Source organism: Artemia franciscana, chromosome 16 (assembly GCF_032884065.1).
Source record: "Artemia franciscana chromosome 16, ASM3288406v1, whole genome shotgun sequence".
NCBI lineage: Eukaryota > Metazoa > Arthropoda > Branchiopoda > Anostraca > Artemiidae > Artemia > Artemia franciscana.
The window spans coordinates 12890052-12911052 of record NC_088878.1 but is presented as its reverse complement, the minus strand read 5'-3'; the positions used below and the strand labels follow the sequence as shown (position 1 = coordinate 12911052).

The 21001-nt window shown below is 35.7% G+C and overlaps 1 protein-coding gene across 1 annotated transcript in view; it reads right to left on the bottom strand.

The window, feature by feature from the left end:
* Positions 1-17097, bottom strand: part of LOC136037093 (probable transcriptional regulatory protein Dgeo_2194) — a 42428-nt gene extending 25331 nt beyond the window's left edge. The window contains exons 1-2 of the mRNA XM_065719543.1: positions 16854-17097; positions 4116-4228 (exon numbers count right to left, since the gene is read on the bottom strand). Coding sequence (XP_065575615.1) covers positions 4116-4228; positions 16854-17064 — 324 coding nt within the window. The 5' untranslated portion in view covers positions 17065-17097. The remainder of the gene's footprint in view (positions 1-4115; positions 4229-16853) is intronic.
* Between the last annotated feature and the right edge of the window lie 3904 nt (positions 17098-21001).

The following is a 21001-nucleotide window of genomic DNA, read 5'->3' as shown; positions in this document are numbered from 1 at the left end:
GAATTGAAAATAGACTTTTTGTATGACGTTGTAATCGTAATAGGCTCTATACGTAATCAGCTTTATTGGCTAAGCTTTTTATTTACTCCATATGTAAGCCATTCAACCAGCTTCAATCCAGTATTTTTGTTATATTTGTTGGTGCCTTTTTAAGCCAGATGGATTATTCTGAAGGAAAGACATCTTTGGAAATTTTTAATCTTGTCCGAGGTGGTATACCCTCCTGTACTCCTAAAAATGGGAAATGCTGCTTGTGCATACAGCTTTGGTAAACTGCATGCTGTTTACTTTTTACTATTAAGTACGTACCAGTTGGCTACATCAAATACTCAATGGCTACATCATACTAATTACTCTAACTAATAATATCATCATACTAATTATCTAACTAACATCATACTAATAGTATACAAATACTCAATGGCTACATCAAAAAGAAGACAATTAAGTTCAGATATTCAGCGTACATTTTGATTTGAAATTCCCACCTATGGCTGCTTTCTTCCCGTGGTTTAAATTTTGAATATGGTGATGGCATCCGTCCTGTATTCCGTACTGTTTGTGTACTACTACCACCGTTAGGTAGCGCTATTCGCTTCCATTAATTTGTAGCTTTCCTGGAGGTAGAAAATTGAAATTTAACTTTTATTTTATTACCATTTAAAAAACAAGACTTGGATGACGAAAATGTGTCATTTTTTTGAAAAATGCGTCATTTTTATTGAACAAGAGCTAAGAGCTCAGATGGCACTTGTGACGAGGCGAGAAGAGCCAAGAGATCATATTGTATGAGCTCTAACAAAATTCTATGAATCAATAGATTGATTTAAAAAGGAAAATAAGAGGCTTAATGCCGGTCAGGATTTAAAATAAGAGCTCTGAGTCACGGTGTCCTTCTAAATATCAAAATTCATTAAGATCCGATCACCCACTGGTAAGTTATAAATACCTACTTTTTCCTCTCCCTTTAGCCCCCCAGATGGTCGAATCTGAGAAAATGACTTTATCAAGTCAAATTGTGCAGCTCCCTGACACGCCTACCAATTTTCATCGTCCTAGCACGTCCAGAAGCACCAAACTCACCAAATCACTGAACCCCTCCCCCCAACTCCCCCAAAGAGAGCGAATCCAGTACGATTCTGTCAATCACGTATCAAGGACATTTGTTTATGCTATCCACCAAGCTTCATCCCGATTCCTCCACTCCAAGTTTTTTTCCAAGATTTCCCCCTCCAACTCCCCCCAATGTCAAAAGATCTGGTCGGGATTTGAAATAAGAGCTCTGAGACATGAATTCCTTCTAAAAATCAAATTTCATTAAGATCCGATTATCTATTCGTAAGATAAAAATACCCCAATTTTCACGTTTTCCAAGAATTCCGGTTTCCCCCTCCAACTCCCCCCAATGTCACAGGATCTGGTCGCAATTTAAAATTAGAACTTTAAAGCACAAGATCCTTCTAAATATCAATTTCATCCTGATCACACCGCTTTAAGTATTTTCTAAGATTTCCGGTCCCCCCAACTGCCCCCCCCCCAATTACGCTTGATCCGGTTGAGATTTAAAATAAGAGATCTGAGTTACGAGGTCCTTCTAAACATGAAGTTTCATGAAGATCCGATCACTCCTTCGTAAGTTAAAAATACGTCTTTTTTCTTAGTTTTGAGAATTAACCCCCCCCCCCCAATAGAGCGGATCCGTTCCAATTATGTAAATCACGTATTATTTTTCACACCAAGTTTCATCCCGATCCCTTCAATCTAAGCGTTTTCCATGATTTTAGGTTCCCCCATCCCAAACTTCCCCCAATGTCACCAGATCCGGTCAGGATTTAAAATAAGAGCTATGAGACACGACATCCTTCTAAATATCAAATTTCATTGAGATCCGATCACCTGTTCGTAAGTTAAAAATACCTCATTTTTTCTAATTTTTCAGAACTAACCCCTCCCCCAACTACCCCAAAGAGAGCAGATCCGTTCCGGTTATGTCAGTCATGTATCTAGGACTCGTGATTATTTTTCCCACCAAGTTTCATCCCGATCCCTCCACTCTAAGTGTTTTCCAAGTTTTAGGTTTCCCCCTCGCAACTCCCCCCCCCCAAATGTCACCAGATCCGGTCGGGTTTAAAATAAGAGCTCTGAGCTACGATATCCTTCTAAATATCAAATTTCATTGAGATCCGATCACCCGTTCGTAAGTTAAAAATGCCTCATTTTTTCTAATTTTTCAAAAATAACCCCCCCCCCCAACTACCCCAAAAAGAGCGGATCCGTTCCGTTTATGTCAATCATGTATCTAGGACTTGTGTTTATTTTTTCCACTAAGTTTCATCCCGATCCCCCAACTCTAAGTATTTTCCAAGTTTTAGGTTTCCCCCTCCCAACTCCCCCCAATGTCACCAGATCCGGTCGGGATTTAAAATAAGAGCTCTAAGACACGGTATCCTTCTAAACATCAAATTTCATTGAGATCCGATCACCAGTTCGTAAGCTAAAAATACCTAATTTTTTCTGATTTTTCAGAATTACCCCCCCCCCCCACCTATATATATATATATATATATATATATATATATATATATATATATATATATATATATATATATATATATATATATACTAGCTGTTGGTATACCACCTAGTTGGTGGGGCGCTTCGCGTCCCCCCAAGCCCCCCCGCGCGCGTAATCGTTACGCGCCATTGTAGTTGTGTCCCTGTGTCCCACCTGTGAATAGATATATATATATATATATATATATATATATATATATATATATATATATATATATATATATATATATATATATATTTAACTACGTAAAACATGCGAATATACAACATTCTTCGCTGTCCCATTGTCTGTGCATATAAATAGATTGTCAGGTTTACTGACTCTTGAACATGCAACATATAATTGTCCATGGGAAAAACAATCCGTATTCAGATCTATACCTCATTATTCTAATGATGTGTCCCTGTGTCCCGGTCGTCATTTATATTCCCTGTGTCCCGGTCGTCATTTGTGTCCCGGTATCGCAGTTTGTAATTTCTCTTTGAGTGTCCCGGTCGTCATTTGTGTCCCGGTCTGTAATTTCTATTCGAACAATCCCTGTGTCCCGGTCGTCATTTATATATCCCGCCTGTGCCCCCGGCGTCCCCGTTGTAGTTGTGTCCCAATGTCCCGGTCGTCATTTATATTCCCTGTGTCCCGGTCGTGATTTGTGTCCGGGTGTCCCAGTCTGTAATTTCTCTTTGAGGTTCCCGGTCGTCATTTATATTCCCTGTGTCCCGGTCGTCATTTGTGTCCCGGTGTCCCGGTATGTAATTTCATCAGTCGACAAACATGACGTCAGTCGACACACAAACATGACGTCACTCGACACACACACACACAGACAACTTATTTATATATATATATATATATATATATATATATATATATGTTTCTTTTCTTTTTGATAATTTTTTACTTGTTATTATTATATGTGTATGTATGCATATGTATATATATATATTGAGTTATCTGGAAGAATTTATTGATATTGGTTCTTGTAGTCGTTCTCCCACAGAGCTTTGTTTTTTCTTGAATGACTACTTGCCAAATGATTAAATTGTGTTGTTTTTTTTTGTTTAATACAGTTTAATCCAATCCAAACTTATATTAGTACCCGTTGTATGTTTCTTTGCCATGATTGTTTATTTAATTTCTGTTCGTTTTGGGTTGCAATTATTTTTTAATAGTAATTTCTGGTCTTTTTGAGTTGACTTATTGTATGTTTCTATTTCTTCTAATCTTAAGTTTAATATGGCCTTCACTTTTCTTCGGAAAACCTCTTTTTCGGAAAGTTTTGTAATAACATTTATAAAGAGTCAGTATCTATTAAATTTGTGTCGAAGTGCCAACATCTTCTCTCATCAATATCCTCTGTTCTGTGACTGAATCTCCAAATGCTTATTTTATGTCATTTTTTTTGTGTGTGTGGGGGGGGGGGGTAATTTTATCAGATGATAAACACCCTTGGGGTACAAACAAATTCGAAAGATATAAATTCAAAGATAACAATCCAAGATATAATTTAAATAACAATTTTGCTTCAAATGCACTTACATACCAGAGATTTTTTCAACACATCATTGATTTTGTCAACAGGCATATTTGAACTTCTTGCAATGTCTATCACTTGAGCTAACTTTGAATTGAACTTTGGATCAGCACTTCCATTCTCTGAAAATAGTATGCCATTGATTGACTATGGTTAGTTTGACCCCCCCCCTCCCTAGAAGTTAGTGACGCATATGAGTAAAAATGTCGTTTTATATCTCAGTCAAATATTGGAAAAGAAAGATAAATCTCTAAATTCAATCCAAAGAATTAACAGTAGTGATGTTAAATATAATAAAAGAAAAAAATAACATTAAAAAAATCATGCAAATCAGAATAACGCGTTTCATATTCTCAGTAGGGTTTCGAAAAGAAAGACCTGATGAGTCAGCTATACAGAATTTTGTTGACTTTAAATGAAGATTAGTCACTACATCAATTTTCTTGGATGTAGTACATTAATCTGACTGTATAGACTGGTTTGCGTGTAACAGAGGCCTGTTTAACTGAAGCCGTGCAACTGAACCTATCAAACTGTACCCCGTTTAACTCAACTCCCATTCAACTCAACCCTATATAACTGAACCCTTGTTCAACTGCACCCCTGTTTAACTCAGTCCCACTTAGAATAGATCCTCATGTAGCTCAACCCCCTTTTCAATCAAGCCCTGTTTGACTCAACTCAACCACAAACCAAAAAATAAGTTTGAATAAACATTGATTGGCGGATTCACCCATAAAATCCTCCCCAGGAAAATTACCCCCCCCCCCCCATATTCAGAATCGAACATCCAACAGAAACTACGACGAATAAAATGATAAAAAAAAATTAGTAAATCCTGGAATGACCTACTTATATCCCGAAATACAGGCAGAATACATGGTATAGAATACCCTATAGTATTTATTTCAAACTTTTATTTATATTAATTCGTTTTTCATATTTTTGGGGGTAGAGTTTTCATAACAGGGTAAGATAAAGGTTGGAGAAAATAATTTGAAAATAAAAAAGAGCCAAGAGCTCATATGGCACTTGTGACGAGGTCAGAACCTAAAAGTAAACTCGGTAACAGAGTTATCGATTTCATCGTCCTAGCACGTCAAGAAACACCGAACTCGCCAAAGCTCAAGAAATCCCTCCAACTCCCCCAAAGAGATCAGATCCGGTCTGCTTATATGTCAATCACGTATCTATAACTTGTTTTTATTCTCGAACTCACCAAAGCACTAGAAATCCACTCAACTCCCCCAAAGAGAGCGGATCCGGTCCGGTTATGTTAATCACGTATCTAGAACTTGTGCTTATTCTTCCCATCACATTTCATCCCGATCTCTCCACTCTAAGCGTTTTCCAAAATTTCCCGTTTCCAAGATTTTTCGTTCCCCCCTCCACCCCCTATGTCCCAGGATCTGATCCAAATTAAAAATGGGAGCATCTGAGACATAATATCTTTCTAAATATCAAGTTTCATTAAGATCCGACCACCTATTCGCAAGATAAACATACCTCAATTTTTACAGCTTCCCCTCCCTCCAGACCCCCCTGGATTGTCGAAATGAGGAAACGACCGTTATCATTTCAATTCGTGCAGGTTCCTGACACGCCTACCAATTTGCTCCTAGCACGTCCAGAAGCACCGAACTCGCCAAAGCACTGGAGATCGCCCCCCCCACTCCCCCAACGAGAGCAGATGCGGTCCGATTATGTCAATCACATATCTAGGACTTGCGCTTATTCTCCTCCCAAGTTTCATCTCGATCTCTCCACTCTAAGTGTTTTCCAAGATTTCCAGTTTCCCCCTAAAACTAAAATGAAGTTATTACTGTCCTGAATAATATGTAAGATGGATTTATTAATCAGATTATTATGTTCTCTTCTATTATTCTACACTTTTCAATCATGTCAAACATTATTTTGGTAATATGTGAAATCAATCAAACACAAAGATAAATTCCAAATTGAGAAGATAACAAGTTTAACATAGGAGCTACAGGCTATTGTATAAATAGGTTGACGTAATGGAAAAATACATTGTTGAGGCTATATATGGGATCATTAGTCAGGGTGCATTTGTGAGTGAATTGATAGTAAGTGATAGTAAGTGATTAGTGCATTTAGTAAAAGCATAAAAAAAGGAATCTTTTTATCACCTATTCCCTATCAGAATTCTGTGATGGAGGAGGAGCGAAGTTATATCGGTAGTATCTCTTGATTCTTTTCATTAAACTTATTTGAAATAACAGAGGTAATGTTTCTTACAGGGTTGCCACCATGGTCAGTTCCCAAAGAGCTAAAATTACAAAATTTTGCGTGCTATGCAGACAGTTTCGGTGGTACTGTAAAAAAAATTGTGTGTATTGTGGCTTGCACCATGACATGCACGTTGGTCCGTTTAAGTGTACTTGGATTAGTATAAAAGGTCAATATTTTAATCTTTTATGCCTGGTTATCTTTTATACCTCATTTCAATCTTTTGAAATGAGCATGCCAAAACCAAACTTTGCACAAATCTTCCAAAACAACTACAGCAAAAAGGTGGCTCATGCTTGTTATTAGTCCCTCTGCCTTTTTTCAAAATCCCAAGAGACAGTGAATTCTGTAACTTAAGCAAAACATATAAAGCTTTAAAAAGTAGAAAGATACGCTACGTTGTTATGAAAAGAAAAATTTTGATTAGTACATATTTGAGATTTTGTCAAAGTTGACACTGTTTATTAAAACACTATTTTAGAAAGAAACAGTAATTAGTTAATGCTTTATTGCCTATACTTAAAACCCTTGTTATATATATATATATATATATATATATATATATATATATATATATATATATATATATATATATATATATATATATATATATATATATATATATATATACATATATATATATGTATATATATATATATAATATAGTATCGGATTAACGACGCTTCTTGACTACTAAGGTCCCTGCGTCGGCCCTGCAGTGCATTCCTGCAGCATGGTTCGATCTCTGGGTCCCGTATTACCAAGCTAAGGTCAAACCCACTGCGCCACCACAGGACAATATATATATATATATATATATATATATATATATATATATATATATATATATATATATATATATATATATATATATATATATATATATATATATATATATATATATATATATATATATATATATTACAAATATACAATTTATATCTTTATCCTCATTTCCCAATCTTCATTACTATCATAGTTACTAAGCAAAGCCATAAAGTTAAGCAACATGCTAAATGGTTTCATCTATACAAATTGTCACAAAGAGTGCATGACCCCAAAATGTGGTTCAAGATCAATCTTTTTTTTTTTGACAATAAAAAGCTTAGCTCACTCACAATAGCAGTGAGAAGTACAAAGGCAAAAAATTATGCAGAAAATATTAAACATTATATTTTTTATAGATTGTGAACAGCGTTTTAGTTTTTCTTCATGGCGGTGTGGTTTTTATAACTTACTATTTTATGCATCAATATTTTTATACCATTTTAATTTCAACAGATTTATTAGAACTTTAACCCTTACCAGACTTTAGATTAAATTTACGACCATTTCCACTAACTACCTACAAAACATAATTGTCGAGGTTTCCTTTAAACTGCAGGTATTTCTTTTTTCGCAAGTTTAACAAAGTAACCTATTATGCGCCCCCCCCCCCCAAAGAAAATCCTGGATCCGCTCTGATCAACTTTCAGTAAGCAGACTCTTATTACTTGTTGGTTTCCTAAGACCAAATGTGAGATGGATTATATCATTTTGTGCTGTTTTTTCAATTTTTGCGAAATTGTGCTGTCGTTTCAACTTTGCAAAAGCACCATAAACAATTAACCCATAATCAATATGGGGTCTTATATATGATCTATAAAATTGGTGTAAAGTTTTCTCATCATAGCCCCAGGATTGGATAGTAGTCTTTTTATTATTCATATTTTTTTTCTATAACATTTTTATTGTGTTTGTGATGTGAAAGTAGAAATTAAGTTTTTGGTCAAGTATGAAACCTAGGTAATGCATTTGATTATCCTCTGGAATGATTATGCCATTGAGAGTTAGTTTTGCATTAAGATTTTTTCGCTTATGGTGGAATTCGAAGATTTTTGACTTGGTGGGTGCAATGGGTAAATCAGATTTTTGAAAAAAAAATTTCGAATTGGAAAAATGAATACTGTAACCTTGAATGTGCAATCTCGAAGGTGTTCCCTGTTGCCCATACTACCAGATCATCAGCATATTGGTGTGTAGGAGGCTCATGTCCCAGACAAATAGGAAGAAAAATTAAGCAGGTCAGGACTGCACCCCGTAGAAGACCTTTGGTTATTGTAATTTTAGGTGAGGAAGTTGAACCTACACAAACAATTAAATTTTAATTTTCAATAAAATATTTTATGAATGATATCCAAGACTTGTAAGTTTAGCAAGAGGGATCTGGTGGTCCACATTGTCGTATGTGCCTTCAAAGTCTAGGAAAGCAGCAACTAGGAAATTATTTTTAGATAAGAGATTCATTTATGGCATTTGTTAATCAAATACAAGCATCTGTTGAGGAGTGATGGTTTCTGAAATTAGTTTGAGTATGAGGTACCATATTATTCTTCTCAACAAACCAAATGATTGGTAGGAGGGACATATATTTTGAAACATTGGGGAATTTGGACGTAGACCAAGTATGATTATTGCAATTTAGGAGTTCCTGTTTATAAGAAGAGGTGATATTCTTTGTCCATGTAAGGTGTGTGTTATCATAGCTATTAATAGCCTTAGCCTTAATATATTGTATTACATTTATTCTGCTCATGAATTGTGAATGAGCAGGTTATATACTATGAACCTGGGCGAGGCTGGTATATGGGATTTATGGAGATTGGGGTGGTGATGCTGTTATTACTTGATGTTAGCTTATTGGAGAAAAAATTTGCAAATAGATTTGCCTTTTTATTATCATTAATCACAATGGTTATTATTACATGATAGCTCATACTGGGGTGGGCTGGGGGGTATTTTTCCCACAGATGTGGCTTATGAGTTTATGTATGATTGGCTCACGCGTTTCTCCAAAAAGACAATTTGCAAAATTAGTTCAGTAATTTTATTTTAGCCTTTATTATAGCCCTCTTGAGATTAGCCTCAGCTAGTAATTTATTTAAACATGTAGCAGGAGAGGTTTTTTTTAGATATGTTCTCCTAGATGCCATTTTTCTTCTCCATTAGGAGTGTGTTTAGGGAATTTTTTTCGGGTGTTGTCTTGGAATTAGAATGATTAGTGTTATTTGTCAGTATGGAGGCCAAAACTTTCGGATGTGCGTCAACTGTTACAATTGAAATATATGATCCCTGAGTGAGACTTATTAACTCCTCATTAAGCTTATTTTTGAACACAGTCCAATTTGTTTAGGTGTTAATAAATTTGAGGGTACATGGCTGAATTTTAGTGGGTTCATTTAATGAAGAAACTATGGAAAAGTGGTCTGTGCAAAAGTTACCATTTTTCTTCATATAAATTCTATTCAAAATATTTATTGACACAATTTGTAGGTCAATTGTGGAAATTTTACAACTTTTGGGGTTAAAATATGTATTTAGATTTGGAGGGATAGCAACTGTGAATTCAGAGATCCAACTTCCAATAGACTTACCAACTTTATTTCCGTGCTTATCCCTCCCCCTGCACAAAAGGCTGTGGGCATTAAAATCTCCACAAATAATTACGTTTTTTAACATATTAGAATTACTTATATAACTGAAGAAGTCCATGGCATCTGCAGTTTGTCCATTAGGATTATAAAACGTTATTATGTAAGTTTTGGTATTATTCAGCCATTTTTTTAAAAAAAAACAGAAAGCTAATACCACAAAATTTGATATTATTATTTATTATTAAAGCTACACCACCTCCTTTTATCTCTGATGACCTAGCCTTTCCCTAGATAGTATATCGCAGAGACTCTGTTTGTTGATTTTTTGTCAAATGGGTTTCCTGAAGGCAAGCAATATCAATGGCATTATTATTCATAAAGATATTATTTCATTTAACTTATTTCCAAAAGTGATCTTACATATCAATGAATTATGGAGATTAGCTTTGTTACAAGTAAAGTAAGATTCTTTTTTGATTTTTGTTTTCTGTGGCTGTCGTAGGTTCATAGACTGAACCACATTAGAGTGTAGTATAAAGAGGTACATATTAGGTCCTAGCTTGCTTGGTTGTTCATCCAGCTTGTCAATTATCAGGGGATTAATTCCTGGTATAATGCTTCTAATTCATTTCTATTTGGGGGGGGGGGTGGCCAGGCATACCTCATCTCATAGGACGAAGAGGCTAGTTGGCGCAGCATTGAGTGTTTTGAGGAATGAGTTTTGATTGTTGCTTTGGGTAGATTGGGGGTTCTGTGAGTGTTAGTATTGGGTGGTTTCAAAAAGGGTTTAGTTTAGGGTGATTGGGCTGCATTTACTTCCAAAGCTGCAAATAGATGAGGTGTAGCTTTCCCTGTTGCTATTTGAAGTTTTAGAGCATGCTTTTTATATGAAGGGAATAGTGTTTTATTGGAAAAATAATAGGAGTCTTTGCAGTATATACATGTTGACTGATCACTTTTACCTGTTTAGCATTCCTTTGGGATAGTAACTCTTGCATTTACTGCATGCTAGTAAGATTTCACTGCATTTGTTTGTGCTGTGTCCAAGTTTTAGACATTTTTGGCACTGAATTGTGTTACTTTGGCTTGTGTGTTTTTCTTTGTCCAAAGAGGAGTATCTGGCCAGGGATATTGTTTTTTTCTTTAAGTATGGATAAAAAAGACTTGCTTGACTTTTGGCCATTAACATCTGGTTTTCCAAGTTGGGTGACATATGCAACTGAGATTGTGCTAACAATTTTGTCAGACAGCCCTTCCTTTAGCTCCTGAATATGTATTTCTGGAGGGATGCTATACAAAACTGTTTTAGTTGGGTAGGGGTTTGGGGTCCATAGAGCAGAATTTATTGGGATGTTAAGAATGGTTTCTAAGTTAAGTAGTATCTCTACTGATTTAGAATCTTAGAGAGCTATTAGCAAAGATCCATCTTAGTTATTGTTTAAAGAAAGTATTGATTTTAACAATTCAAAAATTGCAACCCTTATTAGAGTTATTTTATTTATCTCAAAGGGGGTATAAGAAGAATAATAAGGAGAAAGTATATTCCAAGGTTTTGTGAAGGAAAAGTGCAAGGGGAGGGGATTATTTTTGATTGGGGCGATTTTTTCTTTCTTTGGAGCTCCAAGAAAAGCCCTCTTGAAAGTCATTTTAATGATGGATAGTGACAAACAACCCCCCCCCCCCAAACCTCCACCTTTCTCTTATCCATTGAATTTGACCTGTCTTATGAGCTTTGAGATAGTGAGCTTGACCAGCCGAGATGGGGCTGGTAATACATTTTTGGTAGTACTTGGGGTAGGGTCTGGGGGGACTTTACATGTGTTGCCTATTGAAATAAACTTTAATACTAACAACAGGCAATTATAATACCAGACAATATGCACTCTTGTGAAAGGAAAACTTCAATATCAACAAAAAACACCACAGAGTGGTCACAGAGTGGTTTGGTGCACAATTGGTTAGGTTGATTGCTGATGAATCAAGATATAATACACACAAGAACTTTTTTTTTTATAAATTTCTTAAAGCATTGCTGTTGCTCATTTTCATTTTTTCTGGACTCTTTTTAGTTTATTTCTTTGGGTAATACCAATTTTCTTTGTTTTTCAGAGCTGGAAAAGATCATTTATAGCTAAAATATGGTCTCCTATGAAACAACTGACAATCAAGTCAAGTTTTCTCCTATGAAACAACAAACAAGTCAAACACTTATTACAGAGGAGACATAACAGGCTGTAATCTCGTTATACACTTTTCAGGTCTCAAATGACACAATGACCTAAAACCCTCTGAAAAGGCATGAGACTTTTTCATCACAGTCAAGAACCTTGAGAAGACTGTCCTTCAACCAATGCCAAACTGCATTATAACTTTTGTATTGTAGATAAGCAAACATACTTGAAACCAGTCAACATCATAGATATGCAAGCCTTTTTAGACCTTCTTTACCTCTTAAGAGTGTTCAAGCTAGGCAGTGAAGATTGCAAAGGGCTCTCTACAGCTGAGGGAACTGGGCGGGACATTTTCCTTGCTACAATAAGGTAAGGGGTAAGGTAAAGGATACGGCATTAGACTTTACAGTCCGTACCGGCAGTGCTGATCTCCGTTTCTTGGCCCTTCAGCCAGGAAGTGCAATGGGGGGTTGAGGGCCAGCCATCCTGTGCTTTCGCACAGCCTTCCTGTCTACCTTCCCCAGATTTCTCCAGGTACCCATTTAGAGCTGGGTCGACTCTGGCTAAGCTTTGTTACAATACTCTGGCTTGCTACAATAAGCCTGAGAAAATTCTAGTTTCTGAAAAAATGTCTTCAGTTCAATGATAGGCTCTAATGGGGATTGGTCTCCCACTTGGTTGGTCAATATTTAAAAGCATTTTTATTGTTTTCATCTGCCAGATGGTTACCAGGTAATGCCTTATGTCTCTTGAAGCAAGATTATCAATAATGCTAAGATAATGAAAAGTGTCCTTATCTGATACTGAGAAGCTGAAGACAGCAGCTCTAGGCTTCCCAAAGAGTCAGAATAATCTATAATGTTTTGTAAATTAGCTGTCAAAGGTTGATGTTCATGAGGTGCTCTAATGCCATGGTTATGGCATTTAACTATGCAGACATTATAGACACATTATCATACATTATCCCACCCATTGCTAATTTAAGAATTGGGGATAAAAGCTCCACTTGTCACCTTCTCATGCATTTTGGACCCATCAACAAAATTTGGAAATGGTTTTTATATGTAATAGTAATAGTAGTGGTTTTAAATTCAGCATTTTTTTTTCTGGGTGAAAGCAATTGGCCTTTGTCCACTTTGAGAAATTAGTGTATAGTATGGGGATTGACCAACTCCATGGGGTTGGGATTATGGGGAATGTTGATTCAATAGACTTTGCTGGCACTGGAAGTTTCTTCTTGGTATTGGCATATTCATTTGCAATGCCTCTATACGTGGATGGATTTCTTAACCAGTTATGCAGGGTATGCAAGCTATTGAATTAAATTTTTGTCAGACAATTCATTAAAAGAAATCTTTGTCTTACAAATATTGTTGATAATCAACACATTTTTTTGTGTTTGTGTTTTTTCCTGGGCCTGAAGCAACTCTAGTGTCTGAAAAACTGTCTTCAGTTTGATGATAGGCACATATATCATGAAAGAGGCAGACCTCTAGATCAAAGCCATCAAAGAGGTTTTTGATCTCTTCATCACAAACTGCTAAGCAAATTACTCGTCAGGCAAGTATTTGGCAGTTGATGAAATGCTAGTTGCATTTAGAGGACAGTGCAAATTGTATTGATGGGTGACTTTAACCTTGACCTTGCAGAATCTTCATCTAGGCAGGCTTCTGTCTCTTGTCTTACTAACTTTGTATTGATTAGCTCCTTGTATAAACATACTGACAAGGATCTCAAACCAAACAGCAACATTAATTGACAATATTTTCTCATCACTGCACTCCATTAAGAATAATGGGGGGGGGGGAAATTAATGCCAGGTTTGCCTCTCACTCAATTTGACTCTGTCTCTTGGCTTTTTCTAAAATTAGCCATGACTTGATGCCCACAACTCTTCCATTTTAATTCAAACAACAATACAGCAAGAAGTAAAGTTGTTCTAAGCTAGCAAGCTTAGATTCAAAATTTAATGTCTAGTGGTCTGGATGACTTTTTGTCTATCTAACATCTTTTGTCTACTGTGGAAAGAAAGCACTTATAGTTGAAATCCACAATGCTTCAGTTCCAATATGAACATGACCCTTATCAATCTCTTGAAGAGCTTAAACACCAACATCACAGCTAGCAACTGGTTCATGTCCATAGAGCATGTGTCTGAGCATTAAAATGTTCAGACCCTTGAAAATGACATGTGTAAATAGGGTGAAAAAGAACAAAAGAGAGATCTACTCTCTTTTCTTGCTAGTCATACAAGGGAATCCATCTCCAAATTTGAAGACCATCTGAACCTAGTTTGGCATTTTTCAAAGAAAAAAAAGTAATTATTCTTGATTTGTCAATCCCCTTTTCAGTAGCAATTGAACATGACAGTAGTAAACCAGAGATGATCATACAGCAAAAATGTAGTGGACCCTCTAGGCTAAAAGGGGTTCACTTCACAAGAAGATGGTCCAAGGAGGTGTGGTATCCAATCATGAACATAGGAGGAGTCATTGCCAATGTCATTCTGAGCTACTTAACATCCCAAGAAAAGATCTGACCCAAAGAAAAATTCTGATAAGAGCTAGAATGACCCCTCATCAACCAGTAACTTAGGATCAGAGGAACTCTTCAAAGGATCCCATAAGGACTGTATAATTTGGTCAAGGACCATGCATGATTTTCAGCTGAGAACGTCCCTTACATGTGTTCTTCAGGTTCCAATAACAAAAAAAGGTCATTGCATCACTTACCCCCTAAGCAAGGAGTGAACATCTGAATATACCTGCAGTTTATGCAAAAAAATGTAGGCCTATGTATGAAGTATATAAAGTTCCTCTGCCCCAAATGCAAATTATGGAATTATTTTTGTGTTTTAGTATTTCTAACTGATATATCTGAATATATTGTAAATGAAATTGAGATAAATTTGAAAACAAAATTTTAAAATACTAGTGTCCTGCAGAACCAACTTTGTAGTTAGTGTAACTTTTTTTCTCCCTGTCACTTCAGGGTTAAAGTTGGGCAAAATTAGATATCAAAATTAAAATATCTACATATTGGACCAAAATTCAAAACTGAATATTGGAATGTAATTATTGATACTGGAAATAATATTTGGAAATTTCTGTTTATTTCTAGCTTTTTTACCATCTAATAGTGAATATCCAACATACAAAAAGTTCTTGTTAATATCTAGTGTAAATTCTAGTGTAAATAAGGGGGGCAGCTGCCCCCTTTTCTACATCCATGTCTGTTAATGGAGTGGGCAGTAACAAATATAGAGTTGTAAAGAATGAAATAGAGCAAAAACGCAATAGAAAAAGTCACAGATAATACATGATCTTCTTCAATTAACAGATATAATATAATAAATAAAAAAAATGTTATCAAACTAATCTAGTTTTAAAATTTGTATACAGGGTAGGTTAGAATTACATATTAGAATATTATTTGTATAATGAATAGGTTAGATTAGGTTAATCCTTTCTAGCCTTGCATAAATATATAGCCTATATAATGTATTTTCTATGCTTTTACTAATTCTTGATTTTGAAACTATTAATTCAATTTATGGGTAAACTGGTTTTAACAACACTAAGACATGTATATAAGCTGTATCTAAAATCTGATAAAAAAGCATTATCTTTGAGGGTCTGTAAAGGGTTTGAATTGAATTTTCAATGGAAATAAATGTCATATTCAGGATGAAATTCTTGTTCTAGGTAAACTTCTAGTTTAGCTACTTTTTGCTATCTTGGAAAGGGGTTTAGCTAAGACAATGAAACTTTCAGCAATGAATCTAGGGTCAAAAACATACTCAGATAAGGTATTTCCAATATTGAACATTAATCCTCTTCTGATTTGAAGAAATTCTCTTTGAATCCTCCTCTGAAGTCACAAAAATTTGCCCACTTCATAGGTAGGCTATACCTACTAGAATTTCAACAAAATAATTTTTACCTTGATTTCCAGTTTTGTGGTTTTTATCTCTGGGTTTAGTTTTGAAAATATAGTCCCTGCTATTTAATTAGAAATTTAATCAATGGCAATGATCTTTTTCTAAATTTAGGGGGTGTATTTTCAGATGATTGAGACCATATCCATTGGGGTTGAACAAAGCTTTGAAGCTAATAACAGTTTTTGGTAAATATTTTCTGTCATTCCAAGTGCTCTAAAGTGTGTATTACTGCATATAGCAAGATTCTGACAATCACATATTGTTTCCTTGTCTTTATTAAAGAAGTGCATCCATTTGTGGTTGACCCTCCTTCTCCATGGGGCAAACTGAAAATGCACTAAGTAGGCTTGCTTACAGGTAACATTACCTATACAGCAAAGTGTATTAGTCCATGAGCCCTACAGTAACTGGAGTGAGGTCTGCATTCTATATTCATTCAACAAAGAGTGATAAAACTATAAAAAAAATATTATACAAGGTTTATTAAATAAATATGTAATACAGACCTTGCCCCACTGCCTGCAGGGCTCATGGACTAGGCTAATATGCTCTGCTCTATAGGTAATGTTACCTGTAAGCACACCTACTTTATGAATTTTTAGTTTGCCCCATGGAGGAGGAAAACAACCAGAAATGAATGCACTTCTAGAATTAGCATTTCTAAGAGCTCTATACTGGAAACTATGCTGCTTTGCTGCATAGTTTTCAGTTTAGAGCACTTGGAACAAAAGTAAACATTTACCCAGTTTTCCTGGACCTTATTTAAGCAAAATATCTATTTTGCAAGGTTTTATTTTTATAACAATAATGTTTTATAACGTCATCAAAGGTCAGTACCTCCAGGGGGAGGGAGTGGAAGTAGGTAGTCTACTTTAAAGTTCCTTCCCATGATATACTTAGGTCTGTTTACCTACTCTTCATTTATAATTTTTCAAAAGCTTCTTTCATCTATCCTGCTTGAAATTCATTTTACCTTTAATTGCAGTCCTCATTTGAAAAGCAAGTCTCTGGAATGTGGCAGCTCTCTGTCCATCTTTAGCAGCCTTAACATGGCGAATATTAGCCCATTTACTATGACCAGCGTTTCGTTTTGCTACATATACAACATAATTAAATGATAGGTCTTGCTGTATGAAGGTACATCCTTGGCCTCTCAAAACCTGTAGAAATTTTTGGCCAAGCATGATTCAACTTTTCAAAAAAAGATCATATCAAGACACCGTTTTCTATTTATAAGTATACCAAATAGTTCGTGGTAACGTAAGGAGCGACCCGGCTAAATAGTAACCAAAACTCTAAAAAATGAAATTTTGATACCAATAGTTACATCAAAAGAATCGCATTTGAATTCTGATTTTAATTATGTATATTTCATCAAGTTTAATTTTACCTATCGAAAGTACGAGCCGGAGAAAATTTGCCTTATTTCAGAAAATAGAGAGAAACAACCCCTATAAGTTATAGAATCTTAACAAACATCACACCATCAGATTCAGCTTATCAGAGAACCCTATTGTAGAGGTTTCAAACTCTTATCTACAAAAATGTGGACTTTTGTATTTTTCGCCATAAGGCAGGTCACGGATGCGTGTTTATTTGTTTGTTTTTTTGTTTGTTTTTTCCCAGGGGTGATCATATCGACCCAGTGGTCCTAGAATCTTGCAAGAGGGCTCATTCTAGCGGAAATGAAAATTTCTAGTGCCCTTTTTAAGTGACCGAAAAAATTAGAGGGCATCTATGCCCCCTCCTACGCTAATTATTTTCCCAAAGTCACCGGATCAAAATTCTGAGATAGCCATTTTATTCAGCGTAGTCAAAAAACCTTATAACTATGTCCTTAGGGACGAGTTACTCCTCCAGAGTCCCCGTGGGAGGGGCCACAAGTTACAAACTTTCACCAGTGCTTACATATAGTAATGGTTATTCGGAAGAGTACAAACATTTTCTGGGGGATTTTTAGGTTGAGGGGGGACGGTTGATAAGAGAGGGATATGTTGGAGGAACTTTCCTTGGAGGTATTTGTCATGGGGAAAAAAAATTCATGAAGGGAGAGCAGGATTTTCTAGCATTATTTAAAAAAAAATGAAAAATAAATATGAAAAAGTTTTTTCGACTGAAAGTAAGGAGAAGCATTAAAACTTAAAACGAACAGAAACTATTACGTGCATGATGGGCTTACCTCCTCAAAAGCCTCGCTCTTTACGCTAAAGCATTTTTAGCAATTTCAACTATTTTTTCTAGGGCTTTTGTGATTTAGGGGTCATTCTTAAAAAATTGGGACAGTATTTAAGCTTTAGTGTAAAGAGCGAGGTAGTGGCGAGGGGGTGAATCCCTTCATATACGTAATAAAAACATGAGAATACAAAAGTTCGTTTCGTAAGCTAATTTGTAAGTTACGTTTATCTTTTACTAATAAACATTCGTAAAAAATTAAAAGTTCTAGTTGCCTTTTTAGGTAACCAAAAAATCGGAGGGTAACTAAGCCTCCTTCCCCGCTCCTTTTTTTCTCAAAATCATTCGATCAAAACTACGAGAAAGCCAATTAGCCTAAACTATTAATATGCAAATTTAGTTTTAACTATTCATCTGCGGAGAGCCAAAATCAAAACATGCGTGGATTCAAAAACGTTCAGAAATTAAATAAAAAAAAAAGTTTTTTTAATGGGAAGTAAGGAGCGACATTAAAATTTAAAACGAACAGAATTTACTTCGTATATGAAAGAGCTGCTTTCTCATCAACGCCTCGTTCTTTACGCTAAAGTTTTTTACTGTCTTGAAAAGTCGAATTAAGAGAAAGAGTCAAACTTTAGCGTAAAGAGTGGGGTGTTGATGAAAAAGCAGTCCTTTCATATACGAAGTAATTTCTGTTCGTTTTTAGTTTTAATGTCGCTCCTTACTTCCCGTTAAAAAAACTTGTTTTTTTTTTATTTAATCTCGAAAACAAGAAAGAAGAGCAACAAGAAAGAAAAATACTACTTGTACTAAAACTAACAACTCTCCGCAGCAACAAGCCGCCTTAGACAGCTAGGCCAACAGAGCTACGCACGCTCCTCCTCGATCCCAATAAAAACAGAATCTTCTTTTTTCCTTCTTGCGGGAAGTTTCCATTTCATTTAAATCTTTCTTTTTGACGTTCTCCCATCCCAGACGAGGATGACATGCTTTCCGCTTAGTCCTAGGTGGTTGGCCGAAAAGGACAATCTTCGACAATCTGTCATCCTTCATCCGTAAAGCGTGCCTTATCCATTTCTAAATTTGGGCTTTTTTGCGTTAACCTAAGTGACTTGTTTTTCAACCTGCTGCTCACCGCTGTTTTTGCGTGAAAATATTGTACCAGCTATTGACATTACTATCGCCCACTATATCTTTCACTTTGACATGTAATTTATAAAATAACCCTAGATGGTATCTCATTCCAGCCAACAATTCTTTTATTATATTTCTTGTTCTTTCCACGGTCATAGCATATTTTTGGCAAATTCAGTTAGGTGATTTTGGCTGGTTTTGTCAAACTCTTCTCATTCCGGTGAGATGATTCCAAGAATTAGGGCTCCAACACTCAATCATATTTTTGACAACTGCACCATAAATGACATTTTACAGCGCGGGGTTAAACTTAGGAATTAGTTCCTTTGGTCTTTTGCACCCTGGTTTTCCATTCCTTTTTTGCTATACCCTTCCAAAACCCCCCATTTTTCATTATTGATTTCCAGTAGCTTTCAATAATGGAAGCAAAGGTTTCCAGCCAATAATGTTGAAGTTTTGCCATAGTTTCAGCTTTTTTAACTGCTATTTCGTCGCATTTGATTCCAGAGCGCCTTAAAGACATATTAGTGTACTAGTTATCCGTGTTAGCCCCATCACAGAAACTGTTAGACAGTTGTCTAGTCAGTTCTTCATATCATACTAGATAGTTTTTTCATACTTTTAATTCTCTCAGGACCCATTATCAACTATCTTGCACAGTTAATATGTGTAGTTTCCTTTGTTTTCTATTTGCATTAATGTCTTAGCTGCCTGTTCAATCTAAAAGATCTCAGCTGGAAGACCGTACTAGATTCCCCTCAATGACAGACGGATATCTCCTTATTCAAATTTCTTCTCATTGAGTAATAAGAAGCTGCTGTAGCTCACAAAGCAGTCTCAGTTTTCTATTTAAGCAACTAAGCGTACTTTACGATGCTTCAAACGCAAAATTAGAACGACTCTACACTTACCCGGAAAGATGATTTTTGACTTTGACCCTACGGAAGCCGATTGGAAGTGACCCCGCGGACTAACAGCCAGTCCGAGTTTCTGGCAATGGAGTGGATGGTGGAGACATGGCTACCCCATGACAACCCGCTGATACATATTTTCATTCACAAGTCATTTAGATGATACATATTATCATTCTTAAAACATTTTCCTAATATTTTCATGATAAACTTATGATTTAAATCCATTGATTCATGTTTTTCACAAGCCAACCCTTCTTCATAAACCATGTCAATTTATGCCGCCGTGTCACACTACGACTGGTCGCCTGGCATCCTTCATCATTCCTAAAACATTTTCAGACATTTTTTTGATAAAAAAAAAACTATGTATTAACTCCAGCAGATTGTGTATTTCATAAACAAACCATTTGGTCTTGCCCCCAACCCCCCGAGAAAAACACTTCACATCATTACACGGCTGCCCTTCGTGGCACCCTTCGGCATCCTCATCATCATTTAATTGTTTTCTAATGTTTGAATACCCCCAATAGATATATTTTTTATTTTTGTTAATATTATGTTCTGACAATCCTAACCTGTGCCACACTATGACTGAGCTACTGGCACCCTTTACTAGTAAAAATCTTTCTTAGTGAAAATCACGCAATAAATTCATCGGTTCATGTTTTCGAAAGCCAACCCTCTGTAATACACTATGACAATTCACACCATCGTGCCACACTATTATTGGCACCCTTTCATTATGTGTAAGACATTTTAAAGATATTTTATTGTTAAAATTCGAGTATTAAATCCATTAGTTCATATTTATAGCAATACAACAGTCCGTGATACGCCTTGTCACCATTTCATCATTCCTAAGAAATTTTCCAGACATTTTGTTGCTAACAGTCACCCATTA